Consider the following 20,534-nt stretch of genomic DNA (forward strand, 5'->3'; position numbering starts at 1 on the left):
GTCTGTACATAGATGTAACTCCAGCTGCCATCAGTGACAGTTGCTACTGGTTCAGTAACAATTCTGGTTTAAAATGTTATTGGTTCAGTACTGGTTAAAAAAAGGTTACTGGTTCAGTAACCTTTCCATTTTAAGCAATAGAACTTAACAATTTACCCCCTATGTGATATCACTGTTTAACTTGTTACAAGCCCAAATAATCTTCTTCAGAGTCCCACCTTAGTTATATTGTGTTCATATCTGTGATAAAGATGTGATATAGACCTTTACCCTGAGCTGTAACTGGGTACATCCCACTAAGCAAATACTCTCCAAACCTTTTGTAACCGAAGCTGCTTTATTTGTTTTATGTTGGACAACATCTGCTGGAAAGCATCCTGTAGTGCCTGGCAGAGAGTGAAGCTGCTACCACTCTGTGGGGGAGGCCTTTGCAGGCTTTAGTGTCCTTGGTCTTCCTCCTGGTTTTGCCCTGGCATTGGGATTGGGGGATGGTATATTCACCTGAGGTCACCTCAGTGCTGCCCCGATGGCCTGGGAGTCAGCTCTGCTCCCTCAGCCCTGCTCACACAAAAAGCCCTGCCTTGTTTTTCCCTATGTGAGCTGTGTCCCCAACCCGTGCTCGGCACTGACGTCTTTTTCTTCCAATAAAGGTACAAACCCTGTGAGAAACTAAAGGTTAATTTCGGGACTCCAGAGTTCTTGGCCCCTGAAGTGGTGAACTATGACTTTGTTTCCTTCCCAACGGACATGTGGAGTGTGGGGGTCATCACATACATGTTGTGAGTAACCCTGGGAGGGGTCGTGGTGATGAGGGGTCTGCAGGGCAGGAATGAGCAGCCACTGAGCCCCTCTGGCTGTGAGTCCTCCTGATTAATTCTGTTAAACCAGCTTTTAACACAGAGGCACTTCACTGTGTGTACAAAGTCTCTAAACAACAAATAATCCTTTTACCCAATATGTAAATGTTCTTCTCCTTTACCATCTTAAAATGGGTCAGGTCTTTTTTCACTTGGAAAAGCTGCCCAAAACAAGTGAGAATTTCCATTTTGACTGTGTTTTTTAGGACTTGAATTAATTTTCAAATTTGCAATCTGAGCTTTTTATTAGTTTAGACTTGGTGTGCATCTGCACAGGAGAATTAGTATAATGGTTTTAGGCCATGGGTCTGAAAAGTGTCTTGTCATGAATAGGGCTAAAATTTTTCTCTGATACCTGGATGGCAGCCATGGACAGCCTGTCTGTCCAAAGTCTCTGCCTTCTGATGAGCTTGCTTTTCATCCCAGAATCTTTCACAAGTGTTTTCTGTGGACTGGATAAATTTCTGGTGTAAGTTTGTATGTTAGCCAAAACCCAACTGAATGAAGTAAGAAATGATGGAAGCAATAAATCTGGGCTTAGAGACTAATGGAATAAAGTAATCTATTGTTCAGAATTCTGTTTAATTCAAGCCACATATGGATATGGGCCTTGATTTGGGAAAGCTCTTGAGTCCCCCTAGCTTTCCTAGCTGGGAAAGCACTGAAGGATGTTCGTAGATCCCATGGAATCCATTTCCTTGGGAATCTAGGAACAACGCTCCCTGACGAGCCGAGTGAACTGCTAGAGAGTGACACTAAAATTATAACATATTATTGCCCCAAAATGTTGGCCTATCTTGGCAGGGACTGAGAAGTGGAACCCTCCATAGCTGAGAGCCTTTCCTCTCCATGAGCTAACAACAGTTACAAAGGGGAGTATTCATAGAAGGAAAAACGTATCTTGCATATGATAACTCCTCTTCTCCCCTCCCCTTCTTTGTTTTTTTTAAGGCTTAGTGGCCTGTCCCCATTCCTGGGAGAAACTGATGCAGAGACAATGAATTATGTGCTCAACTGCAGCTGGGATTTTGATGCAGAAGCATTTGAACAGCTCTCAGAGGAAGCTAAAGACTTTATTTCCAGACTGCTCGTAAAGGAGAAAAGGTACCTCTGTGTCTTATCATGAGGATAGTAGCACCTAATGACCTTAAGTTCCTATCAGCCAATTGTTCAGATTGCAGCCAACAATGAGAACTTACTATGTGACATTTTTGTATGCTGTATCTGGGCTTACTGGGCAGTTCCTCAGTGATTCAGAAGCCCCTATTTAAAAGGAAAGTGTCTGTGTACCCTACTGAGGAAAACTGTTTTTCACAGTAGAGAAACAGAACACAGGAAATCTGGAAGGATTTGCAGTGTAGGAATCTGTCTCTGAAGCTTTTGCTTCTCTGAGCAAAAACTATTTCTATTGTTACTCTGGATTCTCACAAGCCCTGACACAAATTGCAAAAATGCCTCTTGAATGCCATGGAGGATAAATGGAAGCTGCAGCTGTGAAAATGTGCATTGTTCTCTTCTAAAGTGGTCTACAGGCATTTGGGAGATATTAATGAGCGTTTGACACTTAACTCTGCATGTGGTTTCTTAGTCTTGGCTCCACTGAGATAAAATGCACATGTGAAACAACAGGAGAAATGAGGATGATGTTGATGTCAGATCATGGCTGTGGGGTTGATTGAGTAGAGAAATTTTTCTCTTGCCAAGTGGTGATATCAATCTAATCAAACCAGGAAATGATGCATACAGTAAAACAGATTGTGTGTTTGAGGGGAATTCAAAGGAGTGCTTAGAATATTAACAACTTCCAGATCATTACCTAAATCAGACAAATTTGTTCTAGTACCAATTCCATTTTGAATAATAAGTCCTATGAAAAGCAAAAAAGAAACTGAAATTTTCCATATTGCCAGCAGGAGAGAACAGATGAGTTTTTCTCAGGCTGTGATGATGATTTGCTATGAGACTTTAAACTTTGCTTTGGAGTCTTCAAATTTTCTGTGCAATGGGAATTGGAGTTCCAGAGGGACACTCTGCAAAGTCTGGTTAGAAGTTGTGAATGAAAGGACTAAGATTGTCCTCAGTGAGCTGCAAAGACCAACAATTAGCTGACCCAATTGTTCACAAGATGTGTGGCAGCCCAGCTCTCCTGCAGACCAGGCACCTTTGCCGTGCTGGGACAGTGGGCCTGGCCTTGTGCAAGACCTTTACTTCCCTCCCCTGACTGCTGAAATCAGGGCTGAGCAGGCAGGAGTCATTGGAATTCGTGTTTTCAGTGACAGCTCAGGCAAAGCTCAGGAGTTGGGCATAGGCTTTTGCTTTGAAAAAGGCAAATTGAAGTTTTTTCTCAACACCTCCACCTCAAGGTTTCCTCTATTACCATATATTTCCCAAAGCTTTTAGGATAGGCCAGGGCATTTGGGCCCATTGTTGGATATCTAAGTTTGGGGTGAAGAGACAATTGTGCTTTTTAAATATGAGGCACAGAATAAGCCTATCAGGACAGAGAGATAACACCACAAATGTTGTTCTTCTGTTAGCAAAGTTCTGCATTTGCATAATAAAATGATAAATACACTGATGAACTTAACCACAGCTCAGCCAACCCACTGCAGACCCACCAGCAGCTCTTCACCCCGCTCACCCCTCAGGCTGGAGAGGGCAGGATGTTGTTAGGATCCCATGCACTGGGGTTCACATCATCTCAGGAAGCATTTTCACTGGTGTTCATCCATTAGAGGCAGTTTCTTTGTCAGGGGCACTGAGAAAATGGCAGGAGGGTGGCTGGACTGACATGGCAGGTTTCCTCCCCTCAGCTGCCGGATGAGCGCGACGCAGTGTCTGAAACACGAGTGGCTGAACGACCTTCCTGCCAAGGCCAAGAAGTCCAAGCTGCGCCTCAAGTCCCAGTTGTTGCTGCAGAGTTACATGGCTCAGAGGAAATGGAAGGTGAGGAGACAAAGTCTGGCAAATCTACCTGCAGAGGGAAAATCAGCTCAGCACGGGCAGAGCCATTCCCTCCTTTTGTGTGTCGGCTCACTTGTGCCCACAGGCTTCTTTATTGTAAATATGAGTTGAGAAGTCTATTTTCATTTGTAAATTAAGTATTTTGTCCCGCAGAAGGGTATTGCTTCTATTTTTAGCACGTTTGGTTTCAATTTTCACTATTTCTGATTGGTGTTTAGGAGTTTTACTTTTTTTTTTCCTGCAGGTTCAGAGGCCTCAGGTGCTACTTAGCTTATATTAAATGTTCTTTCTCGTTATACTTTTTCCACTGACAGTAGTTGCATTCATCTGTTGTCAGTATTGAGTAGAGTTACAACATAAGCCAGTTTGTGCCTTCCAAAGTAGAAGTGTGGGAGAGAGAAAAAAAAATTAGCCTTAAACCCCTCCAGAGAATTCTTCCGAATCTTTCTGATAACCCCAAGCTCCTTCTGAACTACATTTTTATGAAGAAGTGATAGGTAATAATCTGTGTGGGAGTCTCTATTAGATTGTAGATAATTAATCTAATGATTTAATTTATTTGTTTGTTTTTGATTATTTATTTATTATCTTATTTAATTATTTGATTCATCTGTTATTTAATTGAAAGATGAACATAGTGATCTTGTTAGAAAGAAGCCTGTGGAAATGGAAGGCAAGCTCAGTGAGGACCATTTCCTTCTCTTTTTGTCACTGGGGAGTTGCCATTCCTTGCCAAGGAGTTAAACCAGAGGATTACACATTTTCCAGTCCCACACTTCAGCTGTTTGGTAACAAACTTCTGCACTTGCATTTTAAAAAATACATAACCTAAAGACCTTTCACTGTACAATTCATAATAGCACTGCAGACCTTCACAGTACCAGCAGAACCAGTGGTTCAGCACTGCAAAACACACCAGGTGTGGGTCACTAGAGGGAAATGGATTTACCAGGGAGAAAAATCCGTGTCAGCTGCAGAGAAGGTCCTTGCACTCACACTTGGACTGTTCTGTTCTGTTCACAGAAACATTTTTATGTGGTGGCTGCTGCTAACAGGCTGAAGAGACTTCAGAGTATGTCTGCCAAGCTTGCATAAGGTTGTGTGAAGCATCCACCACTCTTGGAGATGGACACGAAGCCATGAAAGGACTCATATCTTCAATAATTTCTACCCCTGTTTTATAACATAAGGTTTTGGGACTGTCCTCCTCAATTATTTTGTGTGTTAGTGCTAAGGTGCCAGAAGTGCCCTAAGGAAGAGGCACTGAAATAATGATTTCTAAAAGCAGAAGCTACTTTGTTTTTTCAAGTTTTGAGTTTTGTAAGTAGTGGTGGAAAAACGTGGCTGTCACTGGGGCTGACTTCTTGCTGAAGGCTTTGATTCTGCAGAGTGGTGGTTACACCACAAAACCCCTGGTCAGTTTTCTGGTTTCTCACACCAAGCATGGGATCTCTGAAGACTTTCTTACTGAGTGGTGTATGTTATTTTTAGAGAATTGCTACAACAGTGGCACAACTTCTTTGTCAGGTGCTTGTTACTTAGAACAAGATAACTGATACCCCTTTCTTCTGCATTTCTTTCAGAAAGATTGTTTCCCCCCCCAACATGATAGGTTTGAGTGGTTTTGGTTGTTTTGTTGTTGTTGTTGTTTTTAATCTACTCTCTCCTTTAGAAAAATAATCACTGCATAGTTAGGAACTATGAGGAATCCTGGTTTGAAGCAATTTAAGTTAGTCCATTGCTGCTGTTTCTTATGGCAAGTGGAATTGAGCTGAACTGATTGAACTTCTGGAAGGACATATGTGAAACTGCCACAAATACAAATCATGCAATGACCACTGGGTCTGTGCAAGAAGATCTCGTGCTGTACAGAAGAGATTCCCAGATACAGTTTTGTATATATTTAAAACTTTTAAGTGCTTCTCATTGGCTGTGACTGCAGCCCTTAAGTTTATAAGTTTTAGTTGGAGGATTTTTTTTCTCCTCTCTGAAAATTTTAATGAAGCCTGAGAAGCTGATAAGGTGTGACATGCAAAATAGGTTTTATTTCTAATAGGTTCAGTGACAGGGATGTGTTGTCAGACTCTGCCTTTAGTCCAGTTAGGAGGTTGAAGCCCTTTTTTTCTCCCCACTTTGCTCTTGAACATTAAGTGTTTTCTTCACAGTACTAACTTATTTTGGATTTTAAACTTTTTTTTTTCTGATGTATAGAGTGGGAGCCACTTAAAATCTCTCAGATAGAAGTATAACATTATTTACTAAGTGTTTTCTTCACAGTACTAACTTATTTTGGATTTTAAACTTTTTTTTTCCTGATGTATAGAGTGGGAGCCACTTAAAATCTCTCAGATAGAAGTATAACATTATTTATTAAACCTGTGGTTTCCTGTTGTAGATTCTGCAAAACTCAGTGTGAGCTGGATGGTTTTTAGGAGAAATGGAAACTAATACTATTAAAACTATCTTCCCAGCAAAGGCATCTGTAAAGCTTCATTGAACTTTATGGAATTTCACATCCCTTGAATTAGCAGAAGTAGTGTTTGTTGCTAATAAAGAGGTTTGTAAGACTGGCTTATCCCAGTCTAGTTATCTTTTCCTCTCAGCTGCTTCTCACTTTGTACAGTCCCGACTTCTGCAGCATTTCCAGAACTGGGACAAGGAAGAATTATTAAACCCAAGTCAAACAATCTTGATAATTTATCACCTTCTATGAAGGTCCACTTTCGTTCATGTTTTCCTTCCCCAGCAGTTCTGAATATTAAATGTGATTATATTCATTGGTCTGTATATTTCTGAATTAATACTAATAAATTTCATGAAAGTGGAACAAGCCTATATTCATCAGTTTTGGTTTAAACCCCACTGCCAAACCACCCTGAAAGCATCTCTTTGTAGGTTTTAAAAATGGAATGCTAATGGATGGGATTCTCTCCTCATGTCAGACATTTTGTCACAGCTCTTATTCTTTGTGGGTATTTTCTCTGCATGTCAAGAATTTGAGTCCATTCCCTAATGTCACCTGGAATGAAGTTAGCTCTTGCTAATTAAAGTTGGCTTCAAGCAATCTCCTTTTTTAATGCATTGGGAGAAGTGAAAGTGGCCAGGAAGTTTAAATTTTCCAATTAGTATGTGCTGCTTCTAAGAAGGTAACACAGAGATGCTCTCTGCTGTCTTGTACGTATTTCCTCTCTATTTTCTACAAAGAGAAGGTGCCTCTGGCCAGCAGGATGACTATTCTGTTTCTAACATAAAGGAATCCCTTTAGATTGGGCAGCCATCCCCTGGTTCTGCAGTACAGTGGGACCCACCTCTGCAGCCTGAGGGGATGTTTTCACCATGTCCTGTGCATTTTGCTTTGGGATCTACAGAAAGCTTAAGGGATGAACCACAGGTGACCTGTGAGTCACTGGAACAGTACAGGACAAAAAAACCCTGGCCCCACTGATATCTAATTAATGATACCAACTATTGTAATCTTGGTGTGATCATGTCTCATGTGAGCAGGGAGTGTGCACAGGAGGGAGACATTTGGCAGGGCATTAAAATACTTTTAAGAAGCTCAGGTGGGTGCAGTGTTTCAAATCTAAATGCTCAGACTTAAGATAATTTATCTTGTTTCATATGGACACTTGGGGCTTTTGGGTTTCTTTTGAAATGAGTGTTTATGAAAGTTAACTTATCTTTGTACATCCCAGCCAGAAAACATAAAACAAAAATGGAACGAAGACTTGGTTTGGTTTTGTTACAGTTACATCAGGCCTGCACTGCTAAAAGTAATGATTTTTCCTCAAAAAGTAGTAATAGCAAATTACAATTTGAGTAGCTGGGATGACAGTGTAGCATCACAGATGTTGCCTCCACAAACTACTCTCTCCTCTTCTCTAAGTTTATGACTGTGAGACATAAAAAAAACCCTGTTACCCAGTCAGGATCCTTGTCACCTGGATATCTTCCCTCTAAAAACACAGGCACCTCCTGTGAGTCTTTTACTTTGTGTTCTAAGTCATGTGCCAAGAACATGATGTCATAATACAAAGCTTTTCCTTCCAGTACTTTTATTGTTTCTTGAAATATTTGGGACCCCTTTATAAAAGCACAAGAGACTTCATTTCCATACACATGAAAATAAGTCAAATTCAGTTACTAAACAGTATTTCTTCAACAGTAAAAAAATAAAAGCAATTTAAAAAAAAATCTTAACTTCTCTGCTGGCTTTGCAGTTTAACAAGGCACCATTAGTCCCCTCCCTCTTATTTCACTGACTGCTTCCAGCCAAGGGCTCAAGGGCCTGTAACTTATAACTTATTTACACTTAAAGTAGCATTAGAACGTAGCATTAGAATGTTCCCCGCTTCTTGCAGCAAGAGAATGAAGCTATTTTACCCCCTTAATGCCAAAGCTGCTCAGGTACCAGCCAGGTGAGTAGTCAAAGACAGGCTTCCTGTAAAATCACCTCAATCCTAGTGTCATTTTATTAAAAATAACATTTTTCAATACTTAAAAGCTAAATTAGGTAGCTGGCTACCAGGCAGCCATCACCCATGCTACTGGAACTACTGTTAGAGCACAGGGAGAGTTAAGATTAAGAGCAAGCAGCAGTTGCATTACTGGGTGGCATTACAGGGGCAGTACTATTTGTCTCTTGTGCCTTAGCAGCATTTTCCAGGATTTTCTTTTTCCATTCTTCATAGTCCTGCTTTGTTTCAGTCTTTGGCCGTTTATGTGGCTTCTCCTCATCATCTTCAGATCCTGGGAGGGAACAAGAAAGTCCATGACAGGCCATCATGGGCCACGTGTTGGTGGGAATAACTGTGGCAGTGAGCACAGACACAGGCAGGGAGTCTGTCCCTGTGTTATCTAATCCCATGGTTTGCTGCTCCTCTCACCTGCTGGAACAGTCTCCTCTTTACCTTTGTGTCTGAACAGAACAGTTATCCTTAATTCTACTAGGATTACTCAGTATAAATTCCATTATCCTTCTGCCAGGTTCTCTCCATCCTTCCATAGCCAATGGATGCAGGATGGAGTGAGCTGCTGTGAACCTGAGATTATGGCCTATCCCACCACTAAAATACTGACCAGCTCAGGACTACTCCGGTGAGGTGATTTTCATTCCTAGCTGAGCACAACTTACCATCTTCCTGCTCACAGTGCTCCAGGCAGGCCTGCAGGCTTTCAGGTGTCTCTGCAGCCAGTGGAACATCTTCTTCTAAAAAAAATAAGTAAGTTGCTTTACTTCTGAGTGGTGTTTGGGGCCCCGAGGGTGGCCTACATGTAATTCCTAGATAGCAGTGCCACCTTCCAAAAATAATGTCACCCAGTCAGAGCAGTCCAGACTGATGCTCAAGCTCTACATGCAGAGGTGCCAGTACACTTGAAGGGTTGCATGGACTGACTGAATGCTTTAATTAGGTTGCTAATTAGCAGCAAACTGCTGCTGCATTTGTATCTACATTGATCCACCATGTTCATTGCCCAAAATCTACCCCTCTAGATTACTCTGGTGGGATTATCAGTTATTTTTTCCCCTTCTATTCCATTTCCACAGTTTGTATTATAGATACCCACAACATGCACGGGGCTGTCAATGTGTACAGATACATGATCTTCCCTGCACTGGTACAGAAACTCCCAGCTGCCTTTAGCTGCTTTAGTGGTGGGGTAAGGTTTGGGTTTTTATAGGGCACTGTACTGTGGGAAGGTCCGTGCCTGGGAGAGAGCAGCAGCTTTTGGTTTAGGTTCAGGCAGCATGTTCCACAAAACTTCAGGATATGAAGCATGAAGATAGGGTGAAGAAGGGTTACTCTCAGTGGGAAAGTCAGAGTGAAAGCCTGGGAAAGGAAAAAAGAAGAGAAGTAAAAAGCAGGAGAAATAAGGACAGGAGGGTGTGGATCATATTTTAGTCTTTTTCCTCCAAACAAAAGCAGTGGAGAGAACTGCAAGCTTAACCACAGGTGAGAATGGTTCCTCAGGTCTGCTCACTGTATGTGGAGAGATGGTGTCATGGAATGGCTCAGTTATTACCAGAAGAGCAAAGCTTATGCTTGTTAATGCTGCAGTGGGGAAAGGAAAGCACAGAAGTGAGTCAGTCAGAGCATGATGTTTGTGTTAAAATGTGTCATGTTGCCATGTTAACGGGATGCAGAAAGCAAGAAGGAGGAATCCAAGATGGGTCAGGTAGTATGGGAGAAGCAGGGAAGAAACTGCAGCAGCAGACACTGTAAGGAGCAGAGAAGAGAGGAAAATACTTATTTTTGGCCTTTCCGCATGCTAAGCTATTGTGACTTCCCCAGAAACAATGACTGTGAGTGGGAACTGGGCTGCAGGAAACATGATGAAATGGGTTGGGCAGATCTGGCTGAAAGGGGACAGCTAGAAGTGATCAGAATGAAATTATCAGTGGAATAGGATGGGGAACTGTGAGGCCATGGGATGGGTGTGCTGTCTTACAGGGATAAAGGCAAAGACTTACTCCTGAGGTGCTGGCTTATCTTCTCCAGCTGATTGCACAGCCGGTCAAATATTGCTCTTTTCACTCCAGATGTAGCCACCATTTTAGTTTTGTCCACTTTCAGCTTCAAACACCTACAAGAGAGAGTTGTTACCTCTGTAGAAAGCAACACTCCAGCAACTATCACTTATGTGAGGTGATAATTGCTGTACCAACACTGCCTGTGAGAATGAGAAAGGCAGGCCTGTGTTTTTGTCCTACCTATCCTTGTCTCACCCAGAAATTTGCTTAAAAAAACAGACCCCTACAGTACTCAGTCAATACAGCTCAGGAATTGAAACTCAGGGTGAGTTCAAGTTACATAAGGAAATTGTATTAGGAAAAAGTATTTTTCAAATTTACAGGGAACCAGGACAAAGTCCCACTACTGCAAAAAGCTGAATGAGACCCCTGTGTCAAAAGAACCTTTTTCAGGAGCTGTGCAGCTACACAGTCCCTGTGCTGCTAAGATTACAAAGTGTAATGCTGAGGAAGATCGTTGCACACAAGCCAATTCTTGCCAAGTGCTGGCTGAGTCACACAGCTCTTCCTGATCCGGGCCTACAGCTGTCAGAGCCATCTTCAAAGGCAGAGCACCCTGAGGATGTGATGGTGTAGGCTCAGGGCTTTTCCTTCTCCAGAACAGCTGTTTCTCGGTGCTCAGAAGCGAGCTGGCAACCATTCTTACACCTTGAGCTGTATTTCACCAAAATCCATGTAACTTTCTGCTTTGTGTAATGTAGGTTGGAGACTTCACTGCAAAGAAAGACCTGGTTTGCTACAGCTGTCCCTATTTTCAGGAGCAGGGTAGCAGCATATGCTAAGCAGGACCCTAGATGAAGCAGCTGCTTAGATTGTTCAGTGTGTCACCAGGCATTTCAGCCTGAAGAAGATCCCCCAGCTACACTCACCTGCATGCAGTGAATAGTGAAGCTGTTAAAAAAAGTGGTTTTGAGAAATCAAGGTCCATCCTCTGTGCTTCAGAAAGGCTGGATTCATACCTAGAGAACAGCAAGGGATAATTGGACACTGCGTTTGCCTCAAATGAAGCTGCTGAAATACATCTGTCATGTGGGACTCAGCAGTTGAATGGGTCTGATGGACCACTTGGTCCTTTGCAACCCAGTCAAGCAGAAACAGCTGCTACTGGCTGAGAAGAGCAAAAGACACCAGGAAAAAGAAGGGGATTGGGATGACCTCCTCTTTTTGAATTAAAGGTATTTTAAATTGGGATCTGGATGGAGGCATGTCAGTAAAATCTGTTTCTTGTGCTCCCCATCCACACAGTACTTTTAGCTCTACACTACACCTAAAAATTACAACGAGATGCTTTGCATAAATCCATCCTACAAGAGAGGGCAGCATTATAGTTTCTTGTATGCTGCACAGATGTGTATGTTACACAGATGGAGGCTTAAAAATGGAAAACGACATAGTGAATGTGCAGCACTGAAGAATTTAACTTTTTATTGTTCCACCTGTCCCCAGGCTATTTTTTTCCAGTTTGTAAGAAGCATCAACAAGCATGCCCAGCCTTTATTCATTGACCTAGCAGCATTTAAATGTGCTATAAGGGTGACAGCACAGCAGAACAGAGCCCTTCAGGGACTGCTCTGGTTAAAGTAGATATTATGGAACAGAAAATTTTAGTTAACTCTCTTGAATCCACTGAAGTGTTCTACCTATTTGTTTTGCAGGTAATGTGCATTTTAAGAGATCTGTGTCTCCAGAAGGGAGGATTTCTCTCTATTGAGCATTACTTCTGAACTGTGCTGTGATCAGCAGTTAAATGGATGACACTCTGATGCTAAGGACAAATATGGGGACTAAGAGTACTGTATTTTTTACACTATTCCCAGCTGAACAGTCAGACAATGACTTACTGAGATTCACAGACTAAGTCTTTCTTTCATGTATTCTAAAAAGTGGCCTGGATCATGGCTGAATTGGCAGTGCTAAGAACTCACCTCACTGCTCCAGTCAGTGAGGAATACCTGCCCCTTCCAAACATCAAGCTCTTTACACATCTAATGAACAAAGAATCTTACTAGAGTTTACCACGAGAGCTTCCTCACCTCTGAAGTATTTCTGCAGCCATGTTCACTGCCTCTGTGCAGCAAAATTGCACAGCCAAGTCTCGCATTCCCAGCCTGGGGTTCACCTCCAGCAAACACTCCAAGGACTTCATAGAGTTCTGGTAGGTGTTCTTGTTCAACCCGGAGAGTTTAACACAGTAGCTCTTTCAAGAAGACAAACCCCAAGAATTAGCAAGATTCCTTCCTGACATCTTAATCAGGCAATCAACACAACACCATAAAGTTCAATTGCTACATTAAACAAATTTGTGCAATGAATAATGCACATTTTGACTGCACACAGAAAGATTAACCACCTAGGAATGCCACAGCTTTTAACACAGTGATATCTTTAGACCATTTCATCGGAAACAAGGTTTGATATTTCCATATAATGTGACGTGTCCCTTTTATCAAAATGGTTAAAAACAAGGATTAGCAAAATCTGGGCAATTTGAAGACATGAGCATCACCTTCCTGCTACTCCTCATGGGGTCAGGTCCAATTAAATTCTCCTCTGTCTGTAAACGGACAACGATGAACATCTTGTGCCAGGCATTATTTTGGCGGGTTTGCAGGTGGAGGTTTATGGTACCTCTACAGAGAGGGATTCCTTGGAGCCCCTGCTTCCCTCCCACAGTAAAAGGGATAGATCTGAAATTTAACATCCCTGCTAGTAATTTATTTGTTACCGAAAGAGCTGAAATTATACCAAAGCAAACTCAACTTGAGAAGTGACTATGACACTGATCTCAATTTGCCCTGTTTCAAATTCTGAACAGTGAAAGCTCTAACGCTGTGTCTAGCAGCACACTAGTAAGTCAATTATTATGTCCCTTTCCTGCTCCCAGCATACACTTCACAGAACAATGATTTCAGTGGACTAACACAGAATGCACTGACAGCCACCACATCTTACTTTGTCAATCGGTTGTTTCATGAAACTCGCCGCCAGGTCCAGGCACATCACAGCGCTGCTCGTCGCCGTCATTTGAGCCATTAACCCCGTGCACTTCACCTGGGACAGCCGCAGATACTCCTCAGCTTTCCTGCAAAACACAAAGCCCTCGTTAACAGGTACGAGACAGTAAGAATGTGCGGAGGTTTCTCCGCCCAGCTCCCCGGCTGCAGCACACGCTCGGGGACCAGGCGGTGTGTTCTCTGGTGATGTGCAGCGGGACTGCACTGCAGGGTCAGCCACGTTCCACCGACCCCGCCTGCCTTGGGGTCCGCGGCTCCACCACACCCACAACCGGACAGCGCTGTGCGGGGGTGCGGAGCCGGGGGGAGACGGCGCAGAGCGTGTCCCTGATCCCCGCGGTGTCTGTCCTGCTATCCCTGATCCCCGCGGTGTGTATCCCGGTGTCCCAGATCCCCGCGGTGTGTGTCCCCCGCTATCCCAGATCCCCGCGGTGTGTGTCCCGCTATCCCAGATCCCCGCGTGTGTGCCCCGTTCCCACACCCCGCGGTGTGTACCCGGTGTCCCGCACCCCGCCGGTGTGTGCTCCCGGTTGTCCCGCACCCGCGGCTGTTAGTCGCCCGGGTCCCGCACCACCGCGGTGTGTGGTCCCGGTGTCCGCACCCGCGCTTACCCAGAGGGCGGTTTCCGCGCGCAGCCCAGCCTGGCGCCATGGTCCTCAGGCCCCGCGGGCTCCTGGCCCGCCGCGCGCTGCCCGCGCGCGCCGCCCGCGGTACTGCGAGCGCGCCGTCAAGATCACCGGCCCCTCGGCCCAATCGGAGCGCGGCGCAGGCCGCGCGCGGCGGCGGGCCAACTGGGGAGGGCGGCGGCGCGCGTACGGGGCGGGTCGGCGCGCGGCGCGCAGTCACATGACCGGGCGTCGCGACGGGGAGCGGCGGACGGCGGGACCATGGTGGGGTGAGGCGGGCACCCGCGCGCGGCGAGCGGCGGCGCGGGTCGCCCGGGGCACGGGCTCAGCCTGGGGGCACCGCAGCCGTGGGCGCACCTCTGGGACCCGCGACCGCGTGGCCTTTCCCTGCTGAGCCGGCGCGGGGCAGGCCCGGCGGGTGCGGGCTGCGGAGGCGCACGGGTTCCGGCCCGGGCGGGGCGGAGGAGTGCGGGCTGGGCCCGGGCTGGGGCCGCGGGCTCGCCCGCCGCGTTCGCTCGTGGGGGCGCAGCGGGACGTGTGTGTTTTTATCGGCCGGTGTTTTTTATTGCCCGCACGGGCGGGCAGAGTTTCGGGCTGTTTTATCGCGCTGCCCCTGCGATGCACCCGGCGTCGTGTCTTTGCCGGTGCTGGGCACGTGTGCCCGGGCTGTCCGCCCTCTAGCCCGCTCTCCTGGCCTCCCATACCTTTCAAAACTGCTGTCGTAGGCTCCCCCAGTGAACTTCTTTTCTTTTCCAGCAGGAAGAGTGGTTTTGCATTGGTGGGCCCAGCTCATTAGTGCTGTTTGGCGCAAATGTTGGTGTTTATTCATTAGGGAGGTAGGGAGGGTGTAGCCAGGTGGGGGTCGGGCTCTTCTCCCAGGCAACCAGTGACAGGACGAGAGGACACAGCCTTAAGATGTGCCGAGGAGGTTTAGGTTGGACGTTGGGAGGAATTTCTTCACAGAAAGGGTGATTAAACATTGGAATGGGCTGCCCAGGGAGGTGGTGGAGCCGCCGTCCCTGGAGGTGTTTAAGGAAGGACTGGACGTGGCACTTGGTGCCATTGGTCTGGTTGACCAGGTGGTTATTGGTTACAGGTTGGACTCGATGATCTCGAAGTCTTTTCCAACCCAACTGATTCTGTGAGACCTGAAATTTCCACATGGAAATAACATTTGGTGATAAATGCTTTTCAGTCTTCAATGAGAATAAGGGAGTGATCAAGTTTCCTTGTAAAACTCAAGTCTTTAGTGTGTCTTCAGTGTTATTTAATATTCAATAAAATTTTAAGCAACACTTGCTGTAACCATCATGATGTGTTAATTAATCTAAGTGTGGAGTGTAAACAGTACTAGCAGTATAGAGATAGGCAAAAAATAACTGAATAATGTATAAAGAAGAGATTGTGCAGTTCTTAGGCTTTTGGAACAGGCTTTGTTTTTAAAGTGTTATGGATGTTGATATCAGTTAAATCCTGTATCCTGGGAGTGGTAATGATACTTGAAAGTGGAGTGGTAAATACTGAATTGGGTGATGAGAAATGCTAAATCTGTGTAGACAGCAGTCTCTGTCCCCCACATAAATATTTTGTGGTAGTCATTGACTGAGGAATGACACAAGTTTTCTCTGCCTATCATTTCCATGAGAATTGGCCTGAGACTTATATGGTCTCATGGTCTCTTTCTAAGAATAGCTGATATGAGGTGGTTCAGAAAAAAATAAACTTACAGGTGTTAAACTTGGGATAATCACAGATATTAAATTTGGGATAATCCCCTCTATCAAATTAGGCTCCACTGTGATTTCCTATGACTAAGCTTGGTTTAAACCTTGAATCTGAATGCTTAAGTTCCTTTAACAAGACTCATTTTAAGAGGGCTCTGGCTGTTTTTGATGATGCCCTAAATAAAAAGTCCATCTCATTAATGTCTTGTGGCTTCCTGTGGCAGTAAGTAGCAGTTTCAACATGTGAAAAATGTTTTCATCTCTCTGGTTTGTCTTTGAGCTCCTGTACTGTGAGATATAATAGAGGGTTTGGAGCCTTTGGTGTTGCAGAGTGATGCTTCCTGTATGGTATCAAACACTTATGCTTCTTTTTGTGGGATAATTCTCTCAGTGCCTCCCACAGCAGTGCATTGTGTGCACCAGGCTTCATCTGCAGGCTGGCACTTGTCCCAGTCCACTTCCATAGCTAACCCATCTTCTCTCTTGGGCAGCATTAATTTTAAGTGGCTCAACAGTGATTTATTCACAGATAGTCCTAACAACATCCAGCTGGGAGGGGGAGTCAGGAAAACCTCCTTGGGTAAGTCTCACTTGCTGTGGTATCAAACACAAGCATGTGAGCAAACTGAGGTGTCATGTGTGGAATAGGCTGTGTAAGCACATCAGTTACCTAAAGAAAAGACTTCTGGAGATTAGACAAAAATGCACATTAGAATGGAAGCAAAACCTTCTACTCTGTGTTTATACTCTACATCTGCTTAAGATACCTGCTGTCAGAGTATGAGCTGTTTGGTAGCTTGACAAGCTCACTCCAACTCTGCTCAATGTCAATACTGCAAGGTACCAGATTTTTGAGTGGAATAACTCAGCACATGGGCCCAAAATAATAACCAGCTCTAGAGTGTAGCTCATTGTCAAATATGGAACTAAATATGACTGTTATCAAGTCTTCTCATGGAACTGAGCATTAGAAAATCAGAAAGTTGTACACAATAGGTGTACTATTTGCTGTGCATGTTTCAAGAGTAGTTGCTATCATGAGGAAAGGCACAGGCCAGAATAAAGTTTGCTGCTGCTGTAATACACTTCAGCAATTGTTATCTGCAGGTTGACTTATATTACCCACTCAGATCAGATGGCTTCAAGCTGTTTGGGTTTAAAAAAAAAATAAAATTGTTTTCCAAAGCAACTTAAGGTTCACTGGCCTTGATAAAAAAACCCCAAAGAAACAAAACCTGAAAGACAACAACAAAAAAAAGCACACCAAAATCCCCCACCAAAAGCAAGCTTTCCTCACTCCCCCTCCAAAGTCATCTGCTGTGTGTTGTGACTTCCACAACTGTGGTAACTTAAGATAGTGCTATCTTCAAAGCTAGAAAAAGGCTGTCGTCTCTTGAACAGAAACTGATGGTGCAGCTGTGGGAGGTTGTTCTTTGTCCCTTCTCCACTGCTCACTTGCTTCCTTGTCGCTTCAGGAGAGAAAAGGTTAGGGAACGAGTAAAGCAGAAAACCCTTTACATCAACTCTCCTTTTTTCTTCAACATTTGTAGTGTATCTAGTGTGGGTAAGGCTCAGGCATTTCTAAAGTCTGAATGGCTGCATAATTGCTATAATTTGCTTGTCTTGTGTTCATGCAGGAGATTATACCTTATTGTACATGTACAAGGCAGGATATTCTGTGCCTTGATTATGGAGTGCTGCTGCTTTTGTCCAGTGTCAAAGTATCTTCCACTTCAAAGGCCTCTGTTCAAGGTTGTTGCTCGTAAATGGGCACGGAACTCCACATCACAGTTGCTTTTTTGATAAAATAACATTTGAAAATACCATCTTGTGTTACTAGGTTACTAATTTAAGTGGAAGATACAGAGCATAAACAGCTTTATTCAGCATTGAATCTGACAGAAGAACTGTGTGCTAATTCAGTGTGTGCCCTGCTGGATGTCACTGGTGGGCTTTTGCCATATGTTCTTTTCACTTCACTTGCCTTTTGCCAAGAGATCCTCAAACTTCAAGCATGTGTATCAGGATATGTGTCTTACTGTGATCTTGTGTATCACTTGATAATAACCAGGTTATGTTTCAAAATATCTACAGTTCTGAAGCTGAAAGTAGCTTGCTTTCTGAAGTCAAAAGAAAAGGGTAAGCTGATAAATATTCAGACTTTGAAAGGTAAGAAAGGCTTAGAACTTAAGTGGTGCTGCTGTTAAAATGTCTTCTATTCCTGCAGAAGTAAAGCTGCTATAAACAACACCTCAAGCAACACTACTGCTTCTGTTACAGGCTTATGACAGTAGTAGTAGATTATCTCACTGTCTGTGCTGCTGTAAAATGCTCCAGTTGCCTTTTCTTTAGACATGAAGTGCAGTACCCTTGTGGTAAAGACATCTTTGTTTAGACCAATCACCTTCTCAGTCTTCAAATCAGAAAAAATACAAATTTAATTTTTGTCCTCTTTCTTAGTTCTCTTTATCTTCAAGAGATACAGAAAAAAAAAAGTTAACTTCTTGTGGTAACACGAAAATGCTCCTGTTGATGAATTCAGTCAAGCACTGACTGTGGTCCCAGTGCTGAATAGGGTGTGGAACCTGGCTGCTCAAACTGAGAGCAGAAAGGGAAGTACTGCCAGTGTCTTCTGTTAACGCAGACAGAATCTGATGTAAAGCTGACTCTGGTTCATTATAAATGGGAAGGCTCTGAAATTCCAGTTTTTCCCCACCTGCTGCTAAAAGACAATAGTTGAAGTTTTATAAGAAAATAGATACATCTGCTGAGATCATTGTTGGTATCATCTAAAGCATAGTCTCAAAGTTGTAGTAGCATTATGCTGTAACCAGCATGTTTTTCACATCAAAAGTAAGGAAAGCAATGCACATGGAATCAGCCAACACAGCAGATACTGTGCGTTTCAGTAAATGCTTTAACTTGGTGTTGCTGTTAAAAAGCCTTCTCTTCATGGCCCCATTTGTAGTGTTGTTTGTTGCTGTGGAGTGAAGTAATAGGTGAATAATAAACCATCCATCAGCTGGGCTGGTTTTCCAGCTTATTTGATGTTTTACAGTCTAAACTGCTCTCTCAGCACTATGAACATGTCCCACGAACAACTGGGGCTGGAAGAGCAGGGCTGGTAGCTCTGTAAGCTTAGTGCCCATTAGGGGAAGGGGGCTTTGGAAGCTGTGGTTACTGTTGGCATTGCTGAATTGTTTCTAGCTGTGCTTTAATAGAGATGTGCAGCAGTCAGAGTGTATGGCATCACCTCAGGAGTGATTTATCTTCTCCAAAGCACTGCTGTGGGTTCAGGGGACTGCAGACTGTGACCAATGTTCTGGCACAGACATAATTCAGCAAGTCTGTTACGTGATGTTTCGATATTGATTGTTGCACACAAGTCCCAGCACTGTCATTTGCTGTTCCTTGAAAGTCTGATCTGTCATGGAATAATTAAAGCTTAGCAATTACAGCAAACTTCTGCTGGCAGAACATACTTGTTTCATAGTTTGAGTTTTTCTAAGGGTTTGTAGCTGTTGAATTGCCTGGGAAATAGGGTCATGTAACCATGGCTGCTGCTTTTGCCTTATGCTTAGATCATTTTTGGAAGACCTGCACTTTGTGTGATTAATTATATATAGAAAGAGCTTTAAGAGGTGCAGACACTCTAATTAGCAGACCTGACTTTTTCTGTTGACTAAATGGACTTCTTAATCAGTTACTGTGCATAGTTTGAATATTAGTGAGGCACATTGAGTCAGAAGTGTTGGTTGGAAGGAATCTTTATCTTGTATGACCTTCTTCAAGCAGGTATGTCGCCAGTGTTGGATCAGATCAGCCTTGGTTTTGTCCAGCTGGGTGATTGAGAAATTTTAAGAGTGGAGTTTCACTGCCTGTTAGGGAGTGATGAAGGCAAGAACAACATTGCAGGGCACTGTGTGTGGAAGAGGATAGTGGGGAGATACTGTCTGTGACTCTTATTGGGGAGGTTCCAATTGCAGAACAAGAACCCAATTAAATATGGGGAATAACGGGTGTGCAAAGCTCTATAACCATTAAACTGGTGTTAAACTAAAACTCGTCTATTTTAAAGATGACCTCAATTTTCATCTCAGTCCTCATAAGATACTTTATGGGGACTCCAAGCGTGGGGTGTGTGGGAGTTGGTACTGAAGACAGAGTTTTTAAAAACATAAGGGCGATGTAATTCATGGCCTGCTAGCTTGTTTCTGAAATGCAGTTAAAAAGAGAGGACCAGGAGCCTTCTGAACACAGTGGATGGAGGAAAAAAGTATAAATAGCTGAGAATTTACTGAAGCTGAAGGCTCAGAGAACCTGCTGTGCAAATCACTGTGTACTTGGTATTTGTCAAGACTAGAGAAGATGTAGGTGAGACACAACATCAGTGATTTTATCTCTGACAGTATTTCAGAGAGACCATCTGAAAACAAGCTGCAAGACTGGGAGAGGTGGAGATGCTTTAATGAGGTGTTGTGAGCCTCAACCAGAGGTGGATGGTGGTTTTTCCTTGTAAGGAGGAGGGCTGAGAGCGGGTGGGGAGAGCGTTAGGGGCTGTGATCTAAGTAAGTTTGGACATCTTAGTGGATAACTTCAAGATGCTTTTAGAAATTAATCTCATTAATCTGGTAGAAGGAAGGGAACAACTGCAGAAGAAGGTCTGAAGGATTGAGGGGAAATCTATGGCTCTAAGCAATGGATTTATTTAATACTATAAGAAAATGCAGTATGATCCTTGGAAAGTTGAAAGATATTGGAAGTTTCAGTTGAAGGTGTAGAATGTGGCTCTGAGGAGAGGCAAGAGAGTCACTGGG

General features: G+C 43.8%; 2 protein-coding genes across 2 annotated transcripts in view; one reads left to right on the plus strand and one right to left on the minus strand.

Annotated features, from left to right (window-relative positions):
• MYLK3 (myosin light chain kinase 3) overlaps positions 1 to 6,069 on the plus strand; it is a 32,953-nt gene extending 26,884 nt beyond the window's left edge. The window contains exons 10-13 of the mRNA XM_018085122.3: positions 651 to 779; positions 1,809 to 1,961; positions 3,671 to 3,803; positions 4,845 to 6,069. Of these exons, the coding sequence (XP_017940611.1) occupies positions 651 to 779; positions 1,809 to 1,961; positions 3,671 to 3,803; positions 4,845 to 4,916 (487 nt within the window). The 3' untranslated portion in view covers positions 4,917 to 6,069. The remainder of the gene's footprint in view (positions 1 to 650; positions 780 to 1,808; positions 1,962 to 3,670; positions 3,804 to 4,844) is intronic.
• Positions 6,070 to 7,868: 1,799 nt separating this feature from the next.
• ORC6 (origin recognition complex subunit 6) lies at positions 7,869 to 13,432 on the minus strand. Its single transcript, XM_029965548.1, has 6 exons — positions 13,306 to 13,432; positions 12,387 to 12,550; positions 11,223 to 11,312; positions 10,294 to 10,406; positions 8,956 to 9,030; positions 7,869 to 8,570 (listed from the first exon to the last, which is right to left on the minus strand). Exons 1-6 carry the CDS (start codon positions 13,384 to 13,386, stop codon positions 8,404 to 8,406), a joined length of 690 nt encoding a protein of 229 aa, XP_029821408.1. The 5' UTR covers positions 13,387 to 13,432; the 3' UTR covers positions 7,869 to 8,403.
• Positions 13,433 to 20,534: the final 7,102 nt, after the last annotated feature.

The sequence above is a fragment of the Manacus vitellinus genome, unplaced genomic scaffold (assembly GCF_001715985.3).
Source record: "Manacus vitellinus isolate BGI_N305 unplaced genomic scaffold, ASM171598v3 scaffold_10_pilon, whole genome shotgun sequence".
In the NCBI taxonomy this organism is placed as follows: Eukaryota; Metazoa; Chordata; class Aves; order Passeriformes; family Pipridae; genus Manacus; species Manacus vitellinus.